The 20056-nt window shown below is 50.5% G+C and overlaps 9 protein-coding genes across 10 annotated transcripts; 5 read left to right on the top strand and 4 right to left on the bottom strand.

Moving 5' to 3' along the window:
* Nucleotides 1-688: 688 nt before the first annotated feature.
* TrAFT101_001128 (uncharacterized protein) lies at nucleotides 689-1805 on the top strand. The gene has a single exon (XM_024907531.2). The coding sequence runs from the start codon at nucleotides 747-749 to the stop codon at nucleotides 1554-1556; it is 810 nt and encodes a 269-aa protein (XP_024765371.2). The 5' UTR covers nucleotides 689-746; the 3' UTR covers nucleotides 1557-1805.
* Nucleotides 1806-2009: 204 nt separating this feature from the next.
* TrAFT101_001127 (uncharacterized protein) lies at nucleotides 2010-3571 on the top strand. The gene is made up of 2 exons (XM_024904944.2): nucleotides 2010-2191; nucleotides 2270-3571. Exons 1-2 carry the CDS (start codon nucleotides 2118-2120, stop codon nucleotides 3405-3407), a joined length of 1212 nt encoding a protein of 403 aa, XP_024765370.2. The 5' UTR covers nucleotides 2010-2117; the 3' UTR covers nucleotides 3408-3571.
* Nucleotides 3572-3610: 39 nt separating this feature from the next.
* Nucleotides 3611-5692, bottom strand: TrAFT101_001126 (uncharacterized protein). 2 transcript variants are annotated; one of them, XM_024899210.2, is made up of 2 exons: nucleotides 5179-5692; nucleotides 3611-5114 (listed from the first exon to the last, which is right to left on the bottom strand). In XM_024899210.2, the coding sequence occupies exons 1-2, from the start codon at nucleotides 5261-5263 to the stop codon at nucleotides 3772-3774; spliced, it is 1428 nt and encodes a 475-aa protein (XP_024765369.2). In that variant the 5' UTR covers nucleotides 5264-5692; the 3' UTR covers nucleotides 3611-3771. The 2 variants fall into 2 exon arrangements, with proteins under 2 accessions (XP_024765369.2, XP_065982348.1); XM_066126248.1 differs by having other exon boundaries at nucleotides 3611-5201.
* Nucleotides 5693-6502: 810 nt separating this feature from the next.
* TrAFT101_001125 (uncharacterized protein) lies at nucleotides 6503-8268 on the bottom strand. Its single transcript, XM_024907530.2, has 3 exons — nucleotides 7726-8268; nucleotides 7472-7614; nucleotides 6503-7389 (listed from the first exon to the last, which is right to left on the bottom strand). Exons 1-3 carry the CDS (start codon nucleotides 7927-7929, stop codon nucleotides 7038-7040), a joined length of 699 nt encoding a protein of 232 aa, XP_024765366.2. The 5' UTR covers nucleotides 7930-8268; the 3' UTR covers nucleotides 6503-7037.
* A 2271-nt stretch (nucleotides 8269-10539) lies between these two features.
* TrAFT101_001124 (uncharacterized protein) lies at nucleotides 10540-11430 on the top strand (the record flags this gene model as incomplete). Its single annotated transcript, XM_024909436.2, has 2 exons — nucleotides 10540-10811; nucleotides 10974-11430. 2 exons carry the CDS (start codon nucleotides 10540-10542, stop codon nucleotides 11428-11430), a joined length of 729 nt encoding a protein of 242 aa, XP_024765365.2.
* A 249-nt stretch (nucleotides 11431-11679) lies between these two features.
* Nucleotides 11680-13291, bottom strand: TrAFT101_001123 (uncharacterized protein). Its single transcript, XM_024899102.2, has 3 exons — nucleotides 12994-13291; nucleotides 12503-12857; nucleotides 11680-12405 (listed from the first exon to the last, which is right to left on the bottom strand). The coding sequence occupies exons 1-3, from the start codon at nucleotides 13167-13169 to the stop codon at nucleotides 12313-12315; spliced, it is 624 nt and encodes a 207-aa protein (XP_024765364.1). The 5' UTR covers nucleotides 13170-13291; the 3' UTR covers nucleotides 11680-12312.
* A 423-nt stretch (nucleotides 13292-13714) lies between these two features.
* Nucleotides 13715-15237, bottom strand: TrAFT101_001122 (uncharacterized protein). Its single transcript, XM_024907529.2, has 3 exons — nucleotides 14987-15237; nucleotides 14596-14911; nucleotides 13715-14513 (listed from the first exon to the last, which is right to left on the bottom strand). The coding sequence occupies exons 1-3, from the start codon at nucleotides 15113-15115 to the stop codon at nucleotides 14014-14016; spliced, it is 945 nt and encodes a 314-aa protein (XP_024765363.1). The 5' UTR covers nucleotides 15116-15237; the 3' UTR covers nucleotides 13715-14013.
* Nucleotides 15238-16885: 1648 nt separating this feature from the next.
* On the top strand, nucleotides 16886-18183 carry TrAFT101_001121 (uncharacterized protein; the record flags this gene model as incomplete). Its single annotated transcript, XM_024909435.2, has 3 exons — nucleotides 16886-17006; nucleotides 17068-17130; nucleotides 17861-18183. 3 exons carry the CDS (start codon nucleotides 16886-16888, stop codon nucleotides 18181-18183), a joined length of 507 nt encoding a protein of 168 aa, XP_024765362.2.
* A 624-nt stretch (nucleotides 18184-18807) lies between these two features.
* Nucleotides 18808-19893, top strand: TrAFT101_001120 (uncharacterized protein; the record flags this gene model as incomplete). The annotated part of the gene is made up of 2 exons (XM_024903347.1): nucleotides 18808-19003; nucleotides 19163-19893. The coding sequence occupies 2 exons, from the start codon at nucleotides 18808-18810 to the stop codon at nucleotides 19891-19893; spliced, it is 927 nt and encodes a 308-aa protein (XP_024765361.1).
* Nucleotides 19894-20056: the final 163 nt, after the last annotated feature.

Raw genomic sequence — 20056 nt, 5'->3', positions numbered from 1 at the left:
TGCCCCCCCTTTCCTTGCAGGTTTTCCTTTCAGCTGCAGCGAACTACGACTCTTCGAGCTAGCAAAGCGTCACATGCTGCAAGCAAGAGAACAGAAACAGCAGCTTTGCAATACCAAAAGCCCAGCACTACCAGCCGTTTAGTGCCCTCTTCTTCCGCTACCCCTGTCCGCAGGTCTGCCTAGCACATCGCCGTCATTGGCCCATGGAGTGGGACTATCTTGGTGGCGGACGCGGTTCGGGCCTGTGCTGCCCACACCTTGTTTTGTGCGGCTGTCTCAAGCTTATAGGATCTGCTCGAGCGATGATGATATCGAGGTTAGCGTCTGCAGAGCTGAAAGGACGATGGGCGCGAAGCTAGCGACTGTGGGCGAGCATCGCCAAGACGAGGCAAAGCTGCAGGCAGGTCTGATGAGATGGCACTGCCACCACCCATGAGGATGGGGATTGGACTGAGCTTTTTTGATCAATGGTTGATGGGCTGGTTGCTCGCATATCTAGCGGCTGGATCCGCAACTTTATCGAGGCCAAGATTTTTTTTTTTTTGTGTCGCTTTTGGCGCAGGCTATTGCATGTAAGCGCGTGGCATTTTGGCGCTTTTCTTGAATGTGGTATAAGAGGAAATTGTGAGAGCGTTGGTTCCTCCAGGATTCTTCGACTCGCTTCTGGCCCTTCTTCTCTTTATCCTCTTCAACCCACGATATAACATACAACTACAACGCCATACATCATCCTCCCACACCCAACCATGTCGTCGACTCAGTGCCCCAGCGGCAACTCTGACCTCTACGGCGTCGGCGTCCGCGTCGGTCTCTACGCCCAATGGGTCGCAACCCTCCTCGTCACCGTCTTCGACCCCAAGACGGAGAGCACATACCGCATCGCCAACCTCATCATCCAGTGGTCCATCTTCCTGGGCCTCTGCACGCAGTCCAGCCAGGGGGACCCCGTCGTCGGCGCCATCATCACGCAGTACCTGCTCTTCGGCTCTCTCTCCAGCGTGACGGGCGACGGCATCAAGCACTTTAGCCACTTTTCGGGCATTTTCCGCATCGTCTTCTACACGGCCGTGTCTGCGTACGGCTGCTGGTTCTGGTACGAGGGGATAGACGATATGTTCATCCCGGGGTGCGCTGATGTTGCCTTCTTCGGGGGTGTGACTATCCACGGATGGTTCCGCACTCTCGGAAAGGTCGTTTCCGTCCTGGGAGTTGTGATCTGCGTCGGTCTAGTCTTTTACAGCGTCTATGCGACCAAGAAGAGACTTAGCAAGGGCTTTCGGGAAGGGTTTGGGCGCAGAGAAAAAGTTCGCCCGCGAGTCGAGTTGGTACTGCTGGTGCTCTCGATGGGCTTGATCGGCGTGTCCATCTCCTTGGTGGAGTATCTCATCCAGAAGAACGAGATTGATGGAGTGGGGAGGAAAGAAATCGGCACGGTTGGCCAACTGATTCCGCTGTTGGCTGGTGGGTTGGGATGCGCAATGAGTGTTTGGAAGATTCTGGTCCACCGTCTATTTTTGAAGAAGAGATGCTGGTTCCTGTTTGGGTACCATCTTTGAATGGTTTGCCTTCTCTTTACACCACCATGTCCTATTTTTCTTCTCTTCTCTTTTTTTTTTCTTTTCACAGCTTGCTTTTGTTACGGACAATCAATGATAAGATACCAATTTTGGGTTGGGCGTTTTTGAATACAGGTAGAGAAGAGCGACATGGACACTGTCACGATGGTTTACGCATACATAGCATTCGACTTAGTGTATTTCTCTTAAAGAATAGATCAGTCATTGCATTCCAAAGATACTTTCTTGAGTCATCCCATCTCCGATACACTCGTGCAAAAAAACATCCTCCCGCGCCTATCACGCCAAATCAAGCTTCCAACTACCGCTCTCCGGATCGCCCTCCCGGAGCCACTCCCGCAGCCCCACAAAAAAACCGCCCTGTCATCCATCTCCGGCGTCGGGGCCGCTTATCGCTATCTGATTCATAACTTTTGACTCGCGCAGTTGATTTAACTTCCGACTCATCGCCATCACTCTCTCGCTTCTTTTTTTTTTCTCTGTCGTCTTTTCTCACACCAAAAGCCTCAAATTATCTTCAAAGAGGCACAATCCCTCAAAATGTCTCCCTTCAACCTCGAGACCTGCGCTCGGCCCAACATCCTCGCCCTGCAACCCTACCGTTGCGCTCGAGAGTCAGTATTATCAACCATCCATCTCCCTCAAGCTCAGAAACTACTTCACAACATACCTAGCTAACGTATAGAAAACAGTGACTACAAAGACGACGGCACAAACATCCTCCTCGACGCCAACGAAAACGCCTTCGGCCCCTCCCTCGACGCAGCCTCCGTAGCCGCCTATTCCTCCCAATCCAACGACGCCCAGGGCATCGACCCCCTCGGCCTCCACCGCTACCCAGACCCTCACCAGATCGACCTCAAGCAGCTGCTCTCAAAACTGCGCAACACCCACGCCCACACTGAAAAGACCCTCGCCGCAGAGAACCTCTTCGTCGGCGTCGGCAGCGACGAGGCCATCGACGCGCTGCTGCGCTGCTTCTGCGTCCCCGGCAAGGACCGCATCTTGACATGCCCCCCCACGTACGGCATGTACGCCGTCTCAGCCCAGGTCAACGACGTCGCCATCGTCAAGGTGCCGCTTCTGCCCGCGCCGACCTTTGGCCTCGACGTGCCCGCCATTTCTGCCGCGCTCACGGCCGACCCGTCCATCAAGCTCGTCTATCTCTGCTCGCCGGGCAACCCCACCGGCTCTCTGCTGGCCAAGGCCGATGTCCTCGCGCTGCTCAACCACCCCACATGGAACGGCGTCATCGTCCTTGACGAGGCCTACATCGACTTCGCCCCCGAAAACGCCTCCCTCGCCGAGCTAGTGACCGAGTATCCCAACCTGGTCGTCATGCAAACCCTCTCCAAGGCCTTCGGCATGGCAGGTATCCGCCTCGGCGTCGCCTTCGCCCCTGCCCCCATCGCAACGCTGCTCAACAGCCTCAAGGCTCCTTACAACATCTCCAGCCCAACCAGCGCGCTCGCCTACTCCGCCGTCAGCCCACAGGGTCTCTCCGTCATGGAGTCTAACAGGGCCAAGATCATCGCCCAGCGCGACAGGATCATCAAGGAGATTGTCTCAATTCCCGGCGTCGGCCGTCTTCGCGGAGGCACGGAGAGCAACTTTTTGTTGTTCGAGATGCTCAATGCGCAGGGCCAGCCGGATAATGCCGTTGCGCTGGCGGCGTATGAGAAGCTCGCGGAGACCAAGGGCGTCGTCGTTCGGTTCAGAGGGAAGGAGCACGGTTGCTTGGGATGTTTGAGAATCACTGTTGGCACAGAAGAGGAAGTAACAAGATTTTTGGAAGCGCTAAAGAAGACATTGGAAGAGGTAAGAGCGTAGATAAAATCAAGCATGTAGACGTTGTAAGAGATGGAATGGGAAAAAAACTAGTGAGAAAAGACGAAATATGATAAAAGGGAAAAGGCGATCAAATGGATACCATTTTGGCATGTTACATATAAACCAGACTAGAAGAAATGGTTAAAAGTGATTTCAAATTATGTAAAATTCATATCCATATATATGAAAAAAAAAAAAAAAAAAAAAAAACGTCAGTTCGCCATGCAGCGCTCATGTGCTTCGACTGATTTCTCGAGTATACATTTATATATATACCCTATCCGCATATTCTATGAGCGCATTATTTACACAATTGGTTGTACATTATATACAAGAAGAGCAGCCTGTGAAGAGGAGGCCAGCCTCAAGCCAGTCCCCAAGTCGCCAGCAACATACCGAGACCAACAACCATAATCGGTCCCATCTCGAGGTTGAGTCGCATGCCAGCAGAGTTTGTCGGTTGCGCATCTCCTGCAATGCCTCGCCTGGTAGTCTCCAAGGGCTTCGATGTGGATGCATCGCTCACCTTGGCGCTCTGAGCACCCCAGGTGATATCCCGCACCGTCTTGATATCCTTGGCTTCCAGAGGTGGAGCAGCGCCGTCAATCAAAAGTCCCTGGATCGTCTCCAACGCGCACATCTCTTGGCCCAGGCCGGGGATGTTATCGTACTCGCCAATGTACCATTTCTGTCCACAGGCGCGGCCAGTTGGGCCTCCTGTGCACGTAGCAGCGGCAGCCTGAGCGCTGGGGATGAGGAGACTCTCGACTTTGCTGCGCAGTGAGGGAACCATTTGCGTTGACTGCCACATGAAGCGGGCGAGATAAGCCTTGAAGGTGGTCATATCAGCGTCGCAACGACCAACGGTTTCGCAGGCGCCTTCGTACATGACATTCTTGGCCGTGGCGTTGGGCGGAGTGAAGAACCATCCGGCGCCATCGAGAAGTTGTTGGGCTCTCTGAGTCCACTCAGGCTTCTTTGTGTAGTTTGCCATGATGGCAGCTCCGTACAGGTAAATACCGCTGGTGTAAGTGAAGGACGCGACGTTTGTCTTGGTGCAGTTGGTGTCGATACCAGCGCCGTCGTAGACGTGAAACGACTCATGATCGATGAAGCCAATGTCCATGGACCAATCCCAAATCTTGTCGGCCCAGTCGAGGTATGTGTCGTTGCCAGTGGCGCGGGCCAGCCGAGCAGCAATCTGAAAGAAGCCACCGTTGCTAACGCTGTTCTTGTAAGTCAGACCATTCGGGTTGGAGGCATAGATTTGCCACAAAAGACCACCGCCGCAGTGCTGATTGTTCCAGCGGCTCGCCAGCTGGTTGAAGACATTAGCTCCCAAGTCCAGCCACGAGGGCAGAGTAGTGTTTGGCTGAGGAAAGTTCCGCTCGGCAGCGGCGATGGCAGCCGAGCCCCAGAAGAAGAGATCATCGTTGCCCTCTTCGAAGGCGTGCTCCGGAGGCATGTACGCGTGCTCGGCTCCGAGATTCGTGGGCGCCAGGAGAGCTTGGATGACAACGTCGTTGTAGGTCGAGTCGTTGGTGAAGTGATAGTAGTCTAGCATGGATCCCCAAAGTGCGCCAGCCGTCCACCAGTAGTAAGGATCCTGGAGATCTCCCATCTGAACAGAGTCTGCGGCGGAGAGGTTGCCCTTGTAGTAGGACATGGCATCGAATGCAAGAGTAGCGGCGACATTTCGAACCGACGCTGTTCACATATTAGCTGACCATGACGAGCGGCTAGGATTGTATTGCTAGCATTGATTAATCACCTGGGTTCTTAACGTCCAACGACTTGGGAGCTGTCATGGCCGAGCTAGCAGCCGCAGCGGCATTGACACTTCTCATAAACTTCATGTCGATTTTTTTTATCCGTGTGGTGCGTGTTATAACCAATCAATTGATTGTGTATCCAGCTTGTGTCGTCCAATCCAAAGCTCTGCTTCGGTTTTATATTCGATGTAATTAGAATAAAACAGTTGTAGTACAACCTGTCTTCAGCCTGGAAGATAGAGAGTGGTCAAAAAGAAAGAAATCTGAACGACCCAATGCGTTCAGCAGCAAAATAGGCCGAGAAGGAGGAGGCGAGTAAAGATCGGTAGGTGGCCGTATTCACGCAATTCTTAAAAAGAAGGGGGGCAGTCAATATACAGCTCTCGCCACTTCAACGAAAAGAGTGAAGCAACAAAAAGTGAGAGGGAGGGAGGGAGAAGTGACAAGAAGGCGACTGGGCCCTGAGAAAGGAAGAAGGGAAGAAGAAAAGAAGGAAATGAGAGCTCAAGACCGTTTCAAGGTATATAAAACGCAAAAGCAAAAAAACGAAGAGCAGAAGGAGAGAAAAAAAGGCAGCTTGGGGTGATTTAAATAAATTTACTTGAACTTGCATTTGAACAGCAGGTCCCACGCATTGCACGGTGGCAGATCAGCCCTTCCCGTCCATGGCCAATGCCACAGGCCTAATGTTTCGTCCAAAGAGCAGCGTTTGTCCAAACAGGGAAGCCCGCATTGGCAATCTTGGAGAAAAGACCACTGAAGGGTCGCATCCAGGCCTGCCAACGCCCCATGATGATCCCGGCCAGCAAGCGCCTAATGGCTGGTAGGTCCGAATAGAGTATTGATTTTTTTGGCAAGCGAAACGCCCATCCCTCTGGGGGTTTTGTCCAGGATCGATCTAAGCGCAGCTGCAGGGGCTGTTTTGGGCTTGGAAAGGTGGCGATTGCTTTGGTAAAAGCCCAGTGAATATACGGGGTAGGTGTAGGCTACGTGCAGCAATCAAAAAAAGAAAATTCACGAGGCCCAGTGTTTCATCTTGTCCGCGCGGCAAAAGAGTGGGAAAAGCCATGGCTATAACGAAGAGAGGCAGCGAATGATAGGATGAGCAGCGACAACACCAGAAGAGGCAAGTAGGAGGCCTGTGCCTGGGCAATCGTCGCTGTGCATGCAGGCGCTGGATTGGATGGCAGCGCTTGGTAGTAAATACGGGGCCTTGAAACGTGAAACATGAAACGCTCAGATCTGCCCCAAACGGACATGGGTATAGCACTCGGGCTTACTGGGCTGGCTTAAGTATTTCTTAGCAATAGTGCTGCAGAGTAGGTACAGTATTCAGCTGACGTGACTGACACGAGTAAGCTGGGCTTTAACGGGATGAGTGATGCGTTATGGAAGCAGCTCATGTCCACAGTCTTCAAAGAGGTGAGCTCTAATACCTAATATATGGAGCACAAGAAGGCATAGAGAGGCACAGCGACTTCAGCAGATAAATTAGATCCATCGCCCGTTTATTGATGCTTAATCCATGAGCTATCTTGCTCTGTATATGGCCCCCAGTAAAACAGATTTATATTATATGGCCTCCAAACTCCGCGCTTTTAAACTGAAAGTGTGCAACTCCGTGATATGCTTCGCTGGAAAAAAAAACCAAGACGCAAAGAGGGTATAACGCAATCATAACGCTTCCCGAAACCAGCATTTTTACCCTCCCTCCAAAGAAGCAAAACGCACTCCGAGGGCATCGCCTTTCCTCACATTTGCTCCTCACATTTGCCCCCTGTTCCTTCTCATAGTCCTTCTTGCTGGACATTTTCTCATGAAAGCCCGACGACGAGCATTCACAACGCAACAACCATCTCTATAATGCTAGACAGACGGCAACAATGCTTGCCATTAGCCCACAGAGAGACCGCAGTTCGGGTACGCGCAAATTCGATGCCAGCGACGTCGGCGAGGGCTCATATATCATTCCCGACGGAGCTGTTGGCGTCGCTATGACCCCGGAAGTATCAGCAGCACCGTCGGTTGCCCCTGGGCAGTCGGTCAAGGTCAAGGTGCCCCACTGCAATTCAGAGCCAGTAAATGTAGACGTCCATGAAACCTGAGTTGGCCCAGTGTAATGCCCGTTTGTGTAACCGGATTTATAGCTGGAGTAACCCGAGCACGTTGCTGCCGTCGTGCCGTTCAAATCGCATTCCACATCGGCAATGCTTTAATGAGACGTCAGTCTACAATCCCTCTGATACTACACTGTATTGAATGAACAGATTGCCAGCCGCAAAGTAAACTCACTATGTCGACGTCACGGTTCCGTGGAATTCGAGCGTGTCTGGTCCTTCTACGATGACAAAGGGGAATTCAAGAGACAAGTCGCATGCTAGAGGTGTCTGGGTCGGGCAGAAGATGGTGTATGTGGTCCTACTAGCGGAAGGATCCTAGTGGGCACGTCACGTTAATACTGCTTGGGATAGCTTAGCTGTTCCAGGCAAGGCAAGGAACATGTGCATGAATTGCATCAAAATGTGTAAAGCAGCGGCTATGCATACTGTTGAAATGATGCTCCCCCGAACCAGAGACCACGAACGCTCATCATAATACGGCAGATAGATGGGCGCAGCCGTCACAGTCGGGGTCGCAGCCTTGGCTTGGGGAGATTCTCCATGTGCCATCACGCCGGCAGGATAAAGAGCGAACAGTACAAGCAAGGCCAGCCATCGCGCGGGTGATGATTTCAGACACAGCCCGACCATGATTGTATCACGTCTGCGAATTGGCGCAGCCTCGTCAAGGCACTTCTCGGAAGAGCAGATGGGTCCGTGAGGCTAGGCGATCAGCGGGTTTCCTGGTTCGAATGTCGTCGAGAAAGTTCGCGTGTCTCTTGGTTGATGCAGAGCTTTTTTGTATGGGTATCGATCGGATCTTGGATGTTGTCGGCGTCGTCACCTGCTGGTGCGAAGGCGATGCAGCGACGAAATCTGCGACATGGAGGAAGAAAAAAAGGCAAAATGCAACAGAGAAGCAACAAAATCCAGGCCGGAGGAAGCCCGAGAGCGGACCAGGCCAACACGAGGAGGGAGGCATGAAGGGAGAAATACTAAGCACTTTAGGTCCCACGATGCCAAGAGTCAAAACGCTCTCTCTCTCCTTTGGAGCCAGGCATGTTGCGGATTGGGTTTAGAGCGAGCGCCGCTACGTGCATCGAGGTCTTGGCATTGCTGGGCTGTGTGGAACGAATGACGACGACGGCATATTTTGGCTTCGATAAGGATGTTACTATGCGATGAGTTGTCAGCAGGACAGAGTGTCTGCTCCATGGCTGTCCATGTAATTGTCTGGCATGCGGATTGTTTAAGGATTCAAGGCGAGAAGAGGCACGCATTTTGCATCTTGGAGCATTTGAAAAGAAGCCTATCATCAATGGCCACTTATGACTGACCTAGGTACCACTACTTTCTATACATACTAGGTAGTGCTGTTACTAGGTACTATAAGTAGCTCCTAGATAGCCAATTACTATTATTCTCCGCTCTCAAAACCCACAGGCAGGCGCAGACAAAAAAAAAAACATGGCCAGCAGGGGCTATTGGCAGACAAGGGTGGAAAGAGCGGCCAAATGTCTTGGCGTCATTTGCAAAAGCGGCCACGCATTTCTTGTCTTTTGAGTCAACAATTGGGCTGCCAAGCCTTTTGCCAAGACGAGTTATGAGAAAGTTTGATGCCGGCTCGCGGCTGCCAAGAGGTGGAATAGTGCCATGCACGGTATTTGGCCAAGTACTAGTAGATGCTAAGGTGCGAGGTAAAATGAGGAAAGAAAATAATACGAAAATGCAAGAAAAAATCTCCGCATAGGCGGGCATTTTCATTTAGCGATTGGTAGGCCCATCTCCTAGCTGGGTAGCACCCGCCAAACGCCTGCATATAGCAGTAGTATTAGAGGCTAGAGAGCTTTGAATGTCACAGGGCACGGATTGCATGCATAGCACTACTGCTACTGGTCTAGTATGCTGTGCAACAGGCGAGATCAGCAGTGGTTCAAAGTTAGACGGCACGGGACTCTCCGTTGGCTCTCCAGCTGCCAGTGCAGTACCTACTAGGGATTTGCATGCAAATCCAATCATATGATTGCCCCAGAATTTGGTAGTTTGCAGGTCGGTTTAAGCCTCGGCACCGCTCTACACCTTATCGGTGCAGACATCTCAAACAGAGGCTAAACACAGTTCCGTTCAACCAATGTTACACAACGAGTGTCATGTTCTCGCTAAGCGAGGCAGAGGCTTGCAAGCGCCTGTTTGCTGGCGGTGAAGTTTAGTAAAAAAAAGAATCCAATTCTTGGATGGCCGCTTTCGCCCGGATGAAGGCAGCCATTGACATCTTTCTTCCCTTTTTAAGGATAGATGTATGCTTAACGCAATCTCTACCTGGTAATATACGAAGCCCTCGTCTGACAACGTGAGCATGGCAAGCCTCGAATGCGGAGCCGAGTCCGGCATTGATTCATTATATTAAGAATGAGAACCTTTGTAATACGGAGTTCCCGCAACTAGCGGGCATTTTGCATCAACCTCATTACAGCGGCTGGCCGCATTGCACTTCATGGGTAATAATTCGCCGAACAGCGAGACTTCAAACTGTCTCCCCACCAGTGAAACTGCGCCCCAGACATGAGAAGATAAGAAAAAGAAGAGGAAAACACGAGGAACAATCAGAAAAAAAGAAAGACTGGATCGATCCGCTTCTCTAATGCCGCCTCCCGCCAAACTCGACCGCTAGCCAGGGGCACAGCCAGAACGCCCCCCCAGCCTTCCGGCACATCCATGAAGAGACTTTATTCGGCTGTCCAAGATCGGCATCAGACGCCTACAACGAGATAAACTCCAAGACTCCATCGTAGTTGAGGCGAGAGACAGGAGTAACATGCGATGCTGTTTTCCCGCCTAATTTTCCATCTTCTGCCGGCATACATAGTAGAATCCATAACGGGCGTTGCCAAACCGCGAAACCCGATCGCTTGGGCGCTAAGGATTGTGAGAGGCGAACAATTGCAGGCAGCACTAATTTAAAAATGGCCTCGACTCGATCTGCTAACTGCATGTGTCAATCGCCGAGACTAGCATTTTACCCAGCACTGCCTTGACGCGGGAATAGGAGACGCCAAAGTCTGGGCCGTTTGGACATGAATCTGAGGTGGATGTCGATTTAAAACAGTCGATTTCTGCTGTCTCTTTCTTATTCCCTCTTTCCAGGTCCATACGCTCATTTTATCGGCAGCTCGTTGCGATACCATTCATTCGTTTACAACAACAGGCCAACTGCGATAATCAACTAGCCGAAGCAACCAACACCCTCGTTTATCACCAACAATGGCCCGTTCACTCGCTCTTCTTGCCCTGGCTAGCGGCGCTATGGCCGCTCAGTCCACCGTCGTCTCTCTCCTGCTGCCCTACGGCGATGTCCAAAAGATCGACGCCTCAATCATCGGTGCCGATAGCACGGCCACCACTTATCTTTTTGGCTGTCCCAAGGGAGAGGACTCCAACGACTGCGGATTCCCGACCAGCCAGACGGTCACTCAAGGCCCATCCACCTGGATCTACACAGAAACCGCCAGTGCAGACCCTGCAGATGAGACTGGGTAAGTAGCTGCGCAATGCTGGTGATGTGTTGCAGCAAGGTGCAGTTGGCGCTCTGCAACATAGACGCGGAATCGCCGTCTATGCCATAGTCAAAACTGTTTCCACATGCACATATATCAAGAAGAATAAGCCAAGAGAATCCATGCTGACGACTCTTACAGCTTTTCGGGCTCTGAAGTCCAAGGAGGCCAGTGCAAGCTCAACACCAAGGCCGATGTCGCCGACTGCACCATGTACATGACGGCGACTTTCACCGGCGCCGTCACTTCCACCACCTCGGCAACCACCATGAGTTTCCTGGACCTCCAGACCCCCGTCACCATCACCGCCGGTCTCGACAAACTCAATGCTGCTCCTGGCGCCACGGCCACGGATGCCTCGACCACTGCTCCCGCCAGCACCGACGCTTCCTCCACCGGATCCTCCACTGGATCCTCTGCCGGATCCTCCACCACCGGAACCGCACAGACTACTCTTGCTAAGCACACTTCAACCGGAACTCAGACTGCTTCCAGCTCTGCCAAGCCCACCAGCACCAACGCTGCGGGCTTTGTGAGCAGCCAGAACGGCCTGCTGGCTGGTGTTGCCGCCATTGTTGGCGGTGCCATGATGCTGTAAACGGATGGAGAGGCTGATTGGGGGAAGTGGGGAGAGAAATACTTTAGAAGGGATTGAACATGTATAATACATGTGGGTTATTATACTCTTCATGAGGCTTTGTACAAAGCAGTTTTTTTTTTTTTTTTTACTCTTTGACGTCTTGAAATATTTACGTGGCAATGCATGTGAGGATACAAGAAATACGGCAATGAGGAGCATATTTTTCTTCTTTATTTAGCGATCACTTATCATGTTATAATGAAAGGCTGCAAGGCGCATTGTTTTACTGTATCTTTTCTGAACGACTAACTCTTTGTCTATGTTGCTACTGAACAATCTGAACAGACGTGTAACTCTCCAATCTTTGAGTATATAGCGACTTCTTATAGCGACGTCTAGCTCTTCAGCCATTTACATTTCTCTTCCATCATTCGCCAGCCTCCAACATCTTGTAATCACTCGTATCATCTATCTTCTCTTCGGAAACTCTCTCTGCTCTTCGGAAACTCTCTCTAACCTTGTATTTTTCTAACTCCTTGACCCGAAATTAACTACCACCATGGACTCCACGCATCATAGCTTCCATGGCCGCCTATCCACAGATGGCGATGATTTCGCAGCCCTGTTGTATCTCGTCTGCAGCGCCGCAGTCTGCATCTCCGTAATGGCCATCTTAGCAGTAGCCACGGTGCATAATAGACCAACCGAGAAGATTCGCCAGAGGAATTATGATGCTCAGAGAATGAGCATTCAGAATGAAGATCGGAATGAGGCATCGTCGTCTAGCGTTAGCTGGCCGGTTTATTGCGTGTAATACCATTCTTGCCGTATATATTCGCTAGTTGTGCACAGATGTCTCGCTTGTCAACTGGAATATGGTGATTTTCAGTCATTATATTTTCAAGAATCACTTGATGAAGAATCTCGCCACTCAGGCTGAGGGAGGTCTTCCCTGCCATCAAGCCAACTACTGCAATTGATACACCGGCGAGACTGTTTTTGTCACATTATTTGTTGTTAGCCTGCAAGATACATTTTTGTCTTTACAAAAGAAAAATACAAATATTAAAAATAAAAAATAAAAACGCACCTTTTCGTTAATCCTCTTCAAACAATACTGGCACTTTTTCGAATACTTGATAATCGGATCATGCGACAGCAGCGTATACACGTGCGCCAGCCCATACAGCGAAAACCCAACCATGATGAAAGACACCATCTGGTAGATGAATGAACCGTACGCCATGACGACGGCGCCGTCCGATTGGGCCTGATTGAGCGTGTTGTAGCCGCCGCTGGGCGAAGAGGAGTTGTAGTTGGGACCTGCGCGCAGGACGGCGAATTTCTCCTCAATGTTCTTGTTAATGGGGAGGATGATGGCGATTGGGGGCATGAGGATGGCGCTGACGAAGGATTTGACAAGGTCTGTGAAGGCGGCGGCGACACTGTAATATTTTTCAATGATGAGAAAGATAGACTTGTGTATATAGTATTCTCATATTATTCTTGCGAAACCTAGTTCACCTTGTACTACAATTTTTGTGCACAAGCATCTCTTAAAGTGAAGAAATACCAACTCACATTAAGCCAAATGCAATCTGCAGAATATTCCCTTGAAACGCAAAATCGACAAAGCCATGGAAAAACCGCGTCATTTTCGTTCGGCCTCTGTCGAGGAGCGAATCTGTCTCACTGGGGCCGCCGATCTCGATATCGTGAGATGAAGAGGAGAGATCTGGGCGTTTGGCAGAACTCATGGCGATGGATGGGAATTACGAGTAACGCAAGCAAAGCTTATTCTGTGTCTTGGAATCTCAACCATGCGGATAAGGGAGAAAGAAAGACGGATGAATTGGGCATTCGAGATATTTCACGGTGCACGACATGCGGTGAGCTTATCAGCGAGGGTGTCACGAGCTCTTGATTGTTGGAAGAGCGGCGTGAAGTGTGAAGCGCTCATTTCCATATTAGGAAAGCCATGACGCAGATGGCGCTGGCTCTAATGCATAATTGCGTGGGGCAAAGAGACGAAGCATAACAAATAAGACGAGCCAAAATAGCATGCTTAAAACCAGTTATATTACGGAGGAGAGCCAAGCTTTTTGCATAAACGATATGGGTGGTTGGAGATGATGTATTTGGGATGCCGGCTTTCACAATGGAGAGCGTTTTGATTCCCATTCAGCAGTGTGGGTGAGAGACGATATAATGGACATTGGGCATATATATACAAAGAGTCGGAAGACAGCTACGAATACACAGCAGCTTGAAATTTTTAAGAATAAGAAATTCAAATTAAGGATAGAGTACTATTTTCTTCAAATTTTAGATATCGTCGCCTTATAAGCGTATTAGCGAGGTTTGCCCTCATATCCATCAATCTTAACCTAGACCTTGCCGCCTCCCCCCGTTTGTACCGAACCATCCTTGGCCCAAGCTCTTGATAAGCGGGCAAACCATAGGGAATGTAAGAAAAAAAAATTAATACGTAGCCAAGCATTTTGTTATTAAACACTTCCTGCCATCATTCATGAATTCATCCCATTGCCAGCACAAGACATTTTCGAAAATGAGAAGAGTAAAGAGTGTTGTTGAGAGAGCTTAGAATCTCTCCTTGGAATAGCGTTCGCGGTCCTTCTTCTCCTTTTTCCACAGCATCGCAAATTTGGATACCCAAAACAGGGTCGAAATGATCATGAAGACGGCTGCGATCCAAGAGATGGTGTAGAATTTCGTGCCCTTGGTAGCTACCAATGTGATCTTTTTGCCAGCCTTGTTGATGGCGTTGACGGCGATGGAAGACGCCGCCGTGACGACGATGCTACCGAGCGTGATGGTTGTGGCGGCAAGCGATGCGAGAGCTGTGTTTATAAACAAGATAATCTTCTTGTCTCCAAGGAGGAATGCCGGGATGCATGCTAGCATGGAGAGACCGCTGAAGCCGACGCCCAGAACGAAGAAGACGAAGAGGGCGAGCAGAGCGCTGTTGAGGTCGCTGATCTTGTCTTGGATAGAGTCTGGCCAGCTAATGTCTGCAAGGCTGAGGTCAAGGGGCCCGATAGAGAGCTCTTGATTCAGTATCTCAGTGAGGTTGAATCGGTCTAAGGGTTCAATGTGAGTCAGTAAAAAGCTATCGTGATAAAGGGACTGCCCTGGGTGATGTCTATCTGTTTGGGAGCTTACTTGAGGGAGATGAATGAGTGCAGTTGGTGGTGTTGAGAGAGAAATGAGCGGCCGTTGCGTTGGCTCCGAATTCGCCCTGACAAGCGTTCATGATGTGGACGGAATACCACTGGCTGATGCCCAGGTCTTCGGCAATGTTTGCGATGATGTCGTTGGCAATATCGCCAAGCTTGTCTTTGGCTTCATCTTTAATGTCGTGGACCTTGTCTTTGAGCTTGCCGAAGATACTCTCGTCACCATCGTCGTCCTTATCATCGTTGCTGCTGTGTGATTTGCCATTCTTGAACTGGTCTTGGCCGAGCTGGGATGTGTTGAGCTGTGTTGCGAGTCAGCTGTCTAATCTGGACAATGTCTTTTCAGAGGCATAGCATCATTGCTTGGATAAACTCACTCTAATGACAGCATAGTCTTCCATGAAACCCTGCTGGTGGCCAGCAAACAGCGCCAGGTTTGTCAAGACGAAGGCGACGAAGGAGAGTATTAGGGGAATAAGGACGAGGAATCTCATCAAGAGAGCCATGATTACGACAGGTGTGAAGGAGGAAAAGGAAAAAGAAAAGACAAAAAAAAAAAAAAAAAAAAAAAAAAGGAAAAACGACAGAGAGGTAGAGAGTGAGAGATGGAATGTATCACCAGGATGCAATTCAAAGAGGCAAAGAGAGGGAAAGATGTAAAGAGGCAGAAACAAAAGTATTTAGAACAGGAGGGCAGATGATGCCTCTATATACATGTATTTTGGCCAACATTGCGTGAATCAAGCCCCGGAGCCGTTTGATAGGGTGCACTCCACCACTTTGACAATAACCCATGTTCACAATCAAGTTACTTTTTTTTTTCCCCTTCTCTTTTTTCTATTCAAGGATTGGCCCAGAGCTCAGCATCCGCGTAACAAAGAGGCAGCCCAAGCGAAGCAAACCCCATTCTGCCGCATAATTGCCACAGCTGCAATCGGTCAGGATTGGCTAGCCGCGCGACAATCGCGGTCGTGAAAAACAAGGCCACGATGAAGATCTGTTCACGGATGCATCAAGTTTTTGCCTCTGGGGGCTGTTTGGCGGAGGAGGGGCGCCTTTGCATCATGATTGAGGCGCTGGGATCCAATGGTTGGCTGATGGCGGGTGAAGCGCAGACAGGGGTGCAGAGCGTGCGTTTTGCAAAAGGCGACGTTGTGTGCGATGAATGAATGAGTGGTGCTTAATGCGCGAAAATTAACAATAGAGTCAAAATTATATGGTATTTTCTTGTTGACTATTGTGCAATATTTATTGTCGAATTGTCATCTGGCAACCATTGCATCTCTGAAATGATCGCCACATTCAACTGTACCTACAATGTACTTCTCTGGAGAACAGCACCGCTCGGCTGCCGCTGTGGGGCCGGCAACGATAGCCGCGTTATAGTGGGGGATTTTGCAAGGCTACAGGGGGGGCCGCCTCCACTGAGAGCCACTCAATGGCCTGGCGGCTGCTGAAACGAGCGACTGGCCTTTGATCTTGGTCTCAGGTTCATCCAGCGTTCATTGAACAGAAGTGTTTAGCGATGGGGCTTATTTTATTTTATTTTTATTTTTATTTTATGTTCGAATCTAATCAAAGAAACGCTACAAATAGTGAGTTAAGGCCCTGAACAGGCACTCGCTGCCTACCTCTCCTTGTTGGGTCTTGTACTCCAAGTGTAGGCTACTCCGTGCCTGGTATGGCAAAAGACGAAATTGGTATCGCAGGTTGACTTGGATACATGTAAACAGTTCAATATAATAGAATAGACATTGGCTCTGCATACTTTGTCGACATGTGGCTTTACCCTTGCGCGGCTGTGCCTCGGGAATACCGGTATAGTCTACTGAACAAACAACTTGTTCACCTTCAGTACGCGCATGTTCATATTTTACACATTTGTGTCGAAGCTTTTCATGTTTTTACTATATTATAAAACTGCTTGTTGCCATCTTTATAAATAACCTCAATTTCTCTCAATTTTAAGCATTTAACGCTTTTTTCTTTTCTCTCCCTGCAAGACAAATATCTCGTCACCATCATCTCCTTACTCGCTTCCTTGAGATCTCCAGCGCCGAGTAAGATCAACAATGAGTCGAAATAACATCTCCAGAAAAGATAATCGCAGAGTCCCCGTGCCCTGGGACGAGTGTAGGGACAAGTGTAGGGGCGAGTGTAGAGAAGAGTGTATGGAAGGGTGTAAAGAGTGTATGGAAGAGTGTATGGAAGAGTGTATGGAAGGGTGTAGGGAAGAGTGTAGGGAAGAGCGTAAGGAAGAGTGTATGGAAGAGTGCATGGAAGAGTATTGGGAAGAGTATTGGGAACAGGAAGAATACTGGGAAGGGCGTCGCCAGGAGGTGGGTAGATTCTGGCCGTCGGAGGGGCTCATTCGGAAGGATCAGTCCGCCAGTCCAAGTAAGTCATCACTTAACACTGTTAATGCAAACAAAAGTCTATGTTACTGAGGCTGATATAGGACCTGATACCGTATCGGCTAAGCCAAAATCACCTCAGTCCCGCATAGATGACAGAGACCATGGTATGCGGCTCGTGCACTTCGATCGTCACCGATACAGTACAACAACACGGGCATCTAGGGACTGCAAAAAATGCTTGGAGATATGCCGGGATACCACGGAGATTACATCCTCGGTCTATGAACAGATGGAACCTCGTCAGAAAGGTATGACGAGCAAACCTAAAACACCATTCGACTATAAAAGATGGCCACGTACATGATGAGGGTGGTGGAATTGTTGCGTTCTGAAGTCGAAAATCCTTGACTTGAGGGGCACGTTTGATTCGATGCTGGTAAAGGAAGCTTTAATATGTTTACGCGTATCAATTAAAAGGGGGGAAAAAAGAAGAGAGAAAAAGAAAGAGAAAAAAAGAAAGAAATTGTTTTGTGTTGACATCATGTTTACGACTTGCAAGGGGCAGTTTTCGACTCATCTTTTTCTCTTTTTTTTACCGTCATCTAGTTAGTCTGACCAAATACACATCATTCTGCTTTAATGCCCTTTTTTCCTTCTATTCTCTTTCATCTCTGACCAGATGACAGACGGAAATGTGTGTCGGCACGTCTCCCATTAGGTGCCAGATACTGCACATGCACACATATATCAGCCTCTTGCCGTCATTATCCGGAAACATCAAGTGAATCTTCGCTTCCATCATCTTCATCGTCTGATCGCTGCTGCAGCATCACGCAAGCGTCACTTTCGTCCTTGTTGCTCGCACCAGCATTCACCTCCTCTTTCAACAATCAGATGACCGGATAGTGCACCATTTGCTGCAGCCTGCCTCCAGCAGCTCTTTTCTGGCTGGCCACATGCACCTCCCCCACGTGCAGCCGGCAGCCTTGGGCAAGCAAGCTTGCAGCCCGCCATTCGCTACCAGCAGCGTCTTCCAGCGCGCGTCAGCGCCAGTGCCGGCGCTATCCTCCCGCCATGGTCCCGCTACGGGCACCGCGCTGGGCACCGCTACAGGCATCGGCCGAATCACGGCCAGCACTCCACCTCCATCGAGCTCCTCCACGATGGTACCCGCTGCAGCAACCCAGTCGGCATTCATGTGCTTCCAGCCCCGGTGATGCGACTGCATCGATCAACGCCGCATCGCCCTCTTATCTGCTTCTCCTCGCACCACCGCCCTCGCTTGCCTGCACCTCCTCCTGCATCACCGCGAGAGAACCAAATCTCTAACCACCACGCAGAGAAAACTCTCTTCTTCCATCGTCCCTCGCCGAGGCTAATCGCAGAAGAGGGGTTGCCAACTCCATCTTCCTACGCCACCAACTCGTCGTTAGCCTGGCCTCTATGGAAGACTGAACGCGCCGGCCATCCTCTTCCTCCTCAACCATCCTCGCCCTCGCCGCCGTCCTCACCTACGATGCCCTCGCATCGTCCCTCAGAGCTTCGCCGACACCGTCTCCGAGTACGCTGACGCGACCGACAATGCAATAAGCAGCGCCTTCGACCCACCCGCGCGCCAGCAATTCTATCGCCGTTTGCTCCTCTAAACCGAGACCTAGCAATAAGCCTTTAACCTGCCTCCTCGCCTTGTCGATCGCTGTCTTCTCGGCCAAATCTCACCTCTGGCCACCCTCTTTCTTCTTCTTCTTCTTCTTTTTCTACTTCTTCTTTTTTTCTCCTCCTAATTTTATAATTTTCTTCTTCCTCTTTTCCTCTTGTCTGTAAAACTACTGCGGCCCACCATGTCGTCCTCTCTCGAAGCCAAGATTGTCGTCCTTGGCGCCCAAAACGTGGGCAAGACATCCCTTGTTATGCGGTACTGCAAAGGCTCTTTCAACCCGGCTCAGATCACGTCCACCGTGGGCGCCAGCTTTTTGACCAAGCGCGTGGTCGACAACGACTCCGACACTGTTGTGCGCCTCCAGATCTGGGACACGGGTATGTGCATTGCATTTGCTGCTTTTGATTGATTGATTGATTGCCTTGTGCCCTTGTTTTCCCTGTCTTTTTGTTGTTTAGTCCCAATCACGACTCCTCTCCATGCTAGAAATCACGTAATTTTGCATAACCGCTTCAATGCTGACTCCTCTTCTGCAGCCGGCCAGGAGCGTTTCCGCTCCATATCCCGTTTGTATTATCGCGGCGCCAACGCTTGCATCCTGTGCTACAGCATCACCGATGCCCAATCATTTACCGACATGGGCGAGTGGCTGATGGAGCTGCGCCGCAATCTGCCTTCAGATGTTGTCCTGCACGTCGTCGGCACGAAAGCCGACATTGTTGCCCGCGACCCGTCTCTTCGCCAGGTTCCCTTTGAGCGCTGCATCGCTTACGTAGCCGAAAACTTGGCCCCCGGCCTCGGCAGCACGCCACCCCCGACCGCCACGCCCAACAATGGACAATCGTATCTCTCTTCGGGCGCCATCGAACCCCGGAGCCCAAGCTCTAAGCGGAGCTCCGGCTTCTGGGGCCAAGAGGTCGGCTGGGACGCCTGCCACGAGATCAGTGCGGAAAGTGGCGAGGGTGTTGAGGAGGTCTTCCGCGTTGTTGCCCGGAAGCTCGTGGAGCAGAATCGCAAGATGCAGCAGGCACTTCTTCAAGCAACGGCTACTCCCAACACACCAGGGTTTGAATCTGGTATGGACGGAGGATACTTTGACGCTAGCAATGGCAGGGGGAGTTTCCGCATCGGACGAGATAGGAGGAGCTGGCTGTTCCCCCCTGGATTCTCGCCCGCCGTGACTATTGACAGAGCCGCATCAACCCAAGAGCAGCAAGACCAACTGGCTGAGAGCCGGCAAAAGCAGCGACAGAGCAGCTGTTGCTAGATCTTGTGTTTATTTTTTCTGTGCAAAGGCGTTTTCGTCAACCCTGGGTTCCCCTGTCACAATTACACTTTGATATATTAGCTCTACCTCCAAAGGCACCATCTCCGGCGGTTTGATGATCCTTTTTGCTAACCCCCTTTTTTTTTCTTCATCATCTCAGGCG

Source organism: Trichoderma asperellum, chromosome 1 (genome assembly GCF_020647865.1).
Source record: "Trichoderma asperellum chromosome 1, complete sequence".
In the NCBI taxonomy this organism is placed as follows: domain Eukaryota; kingdom Fungi; phylum Ascomycota; class Sordariomycetes; order Hypocreales; family Hypocreaceae; genus Trichoderma; species Trichoderma asperellum.
The sequence above is the reverse complement of the archived record's forward strand: the minus strand, read 5'-3'. Positions and strand labels throughout refer to the sequence as shown.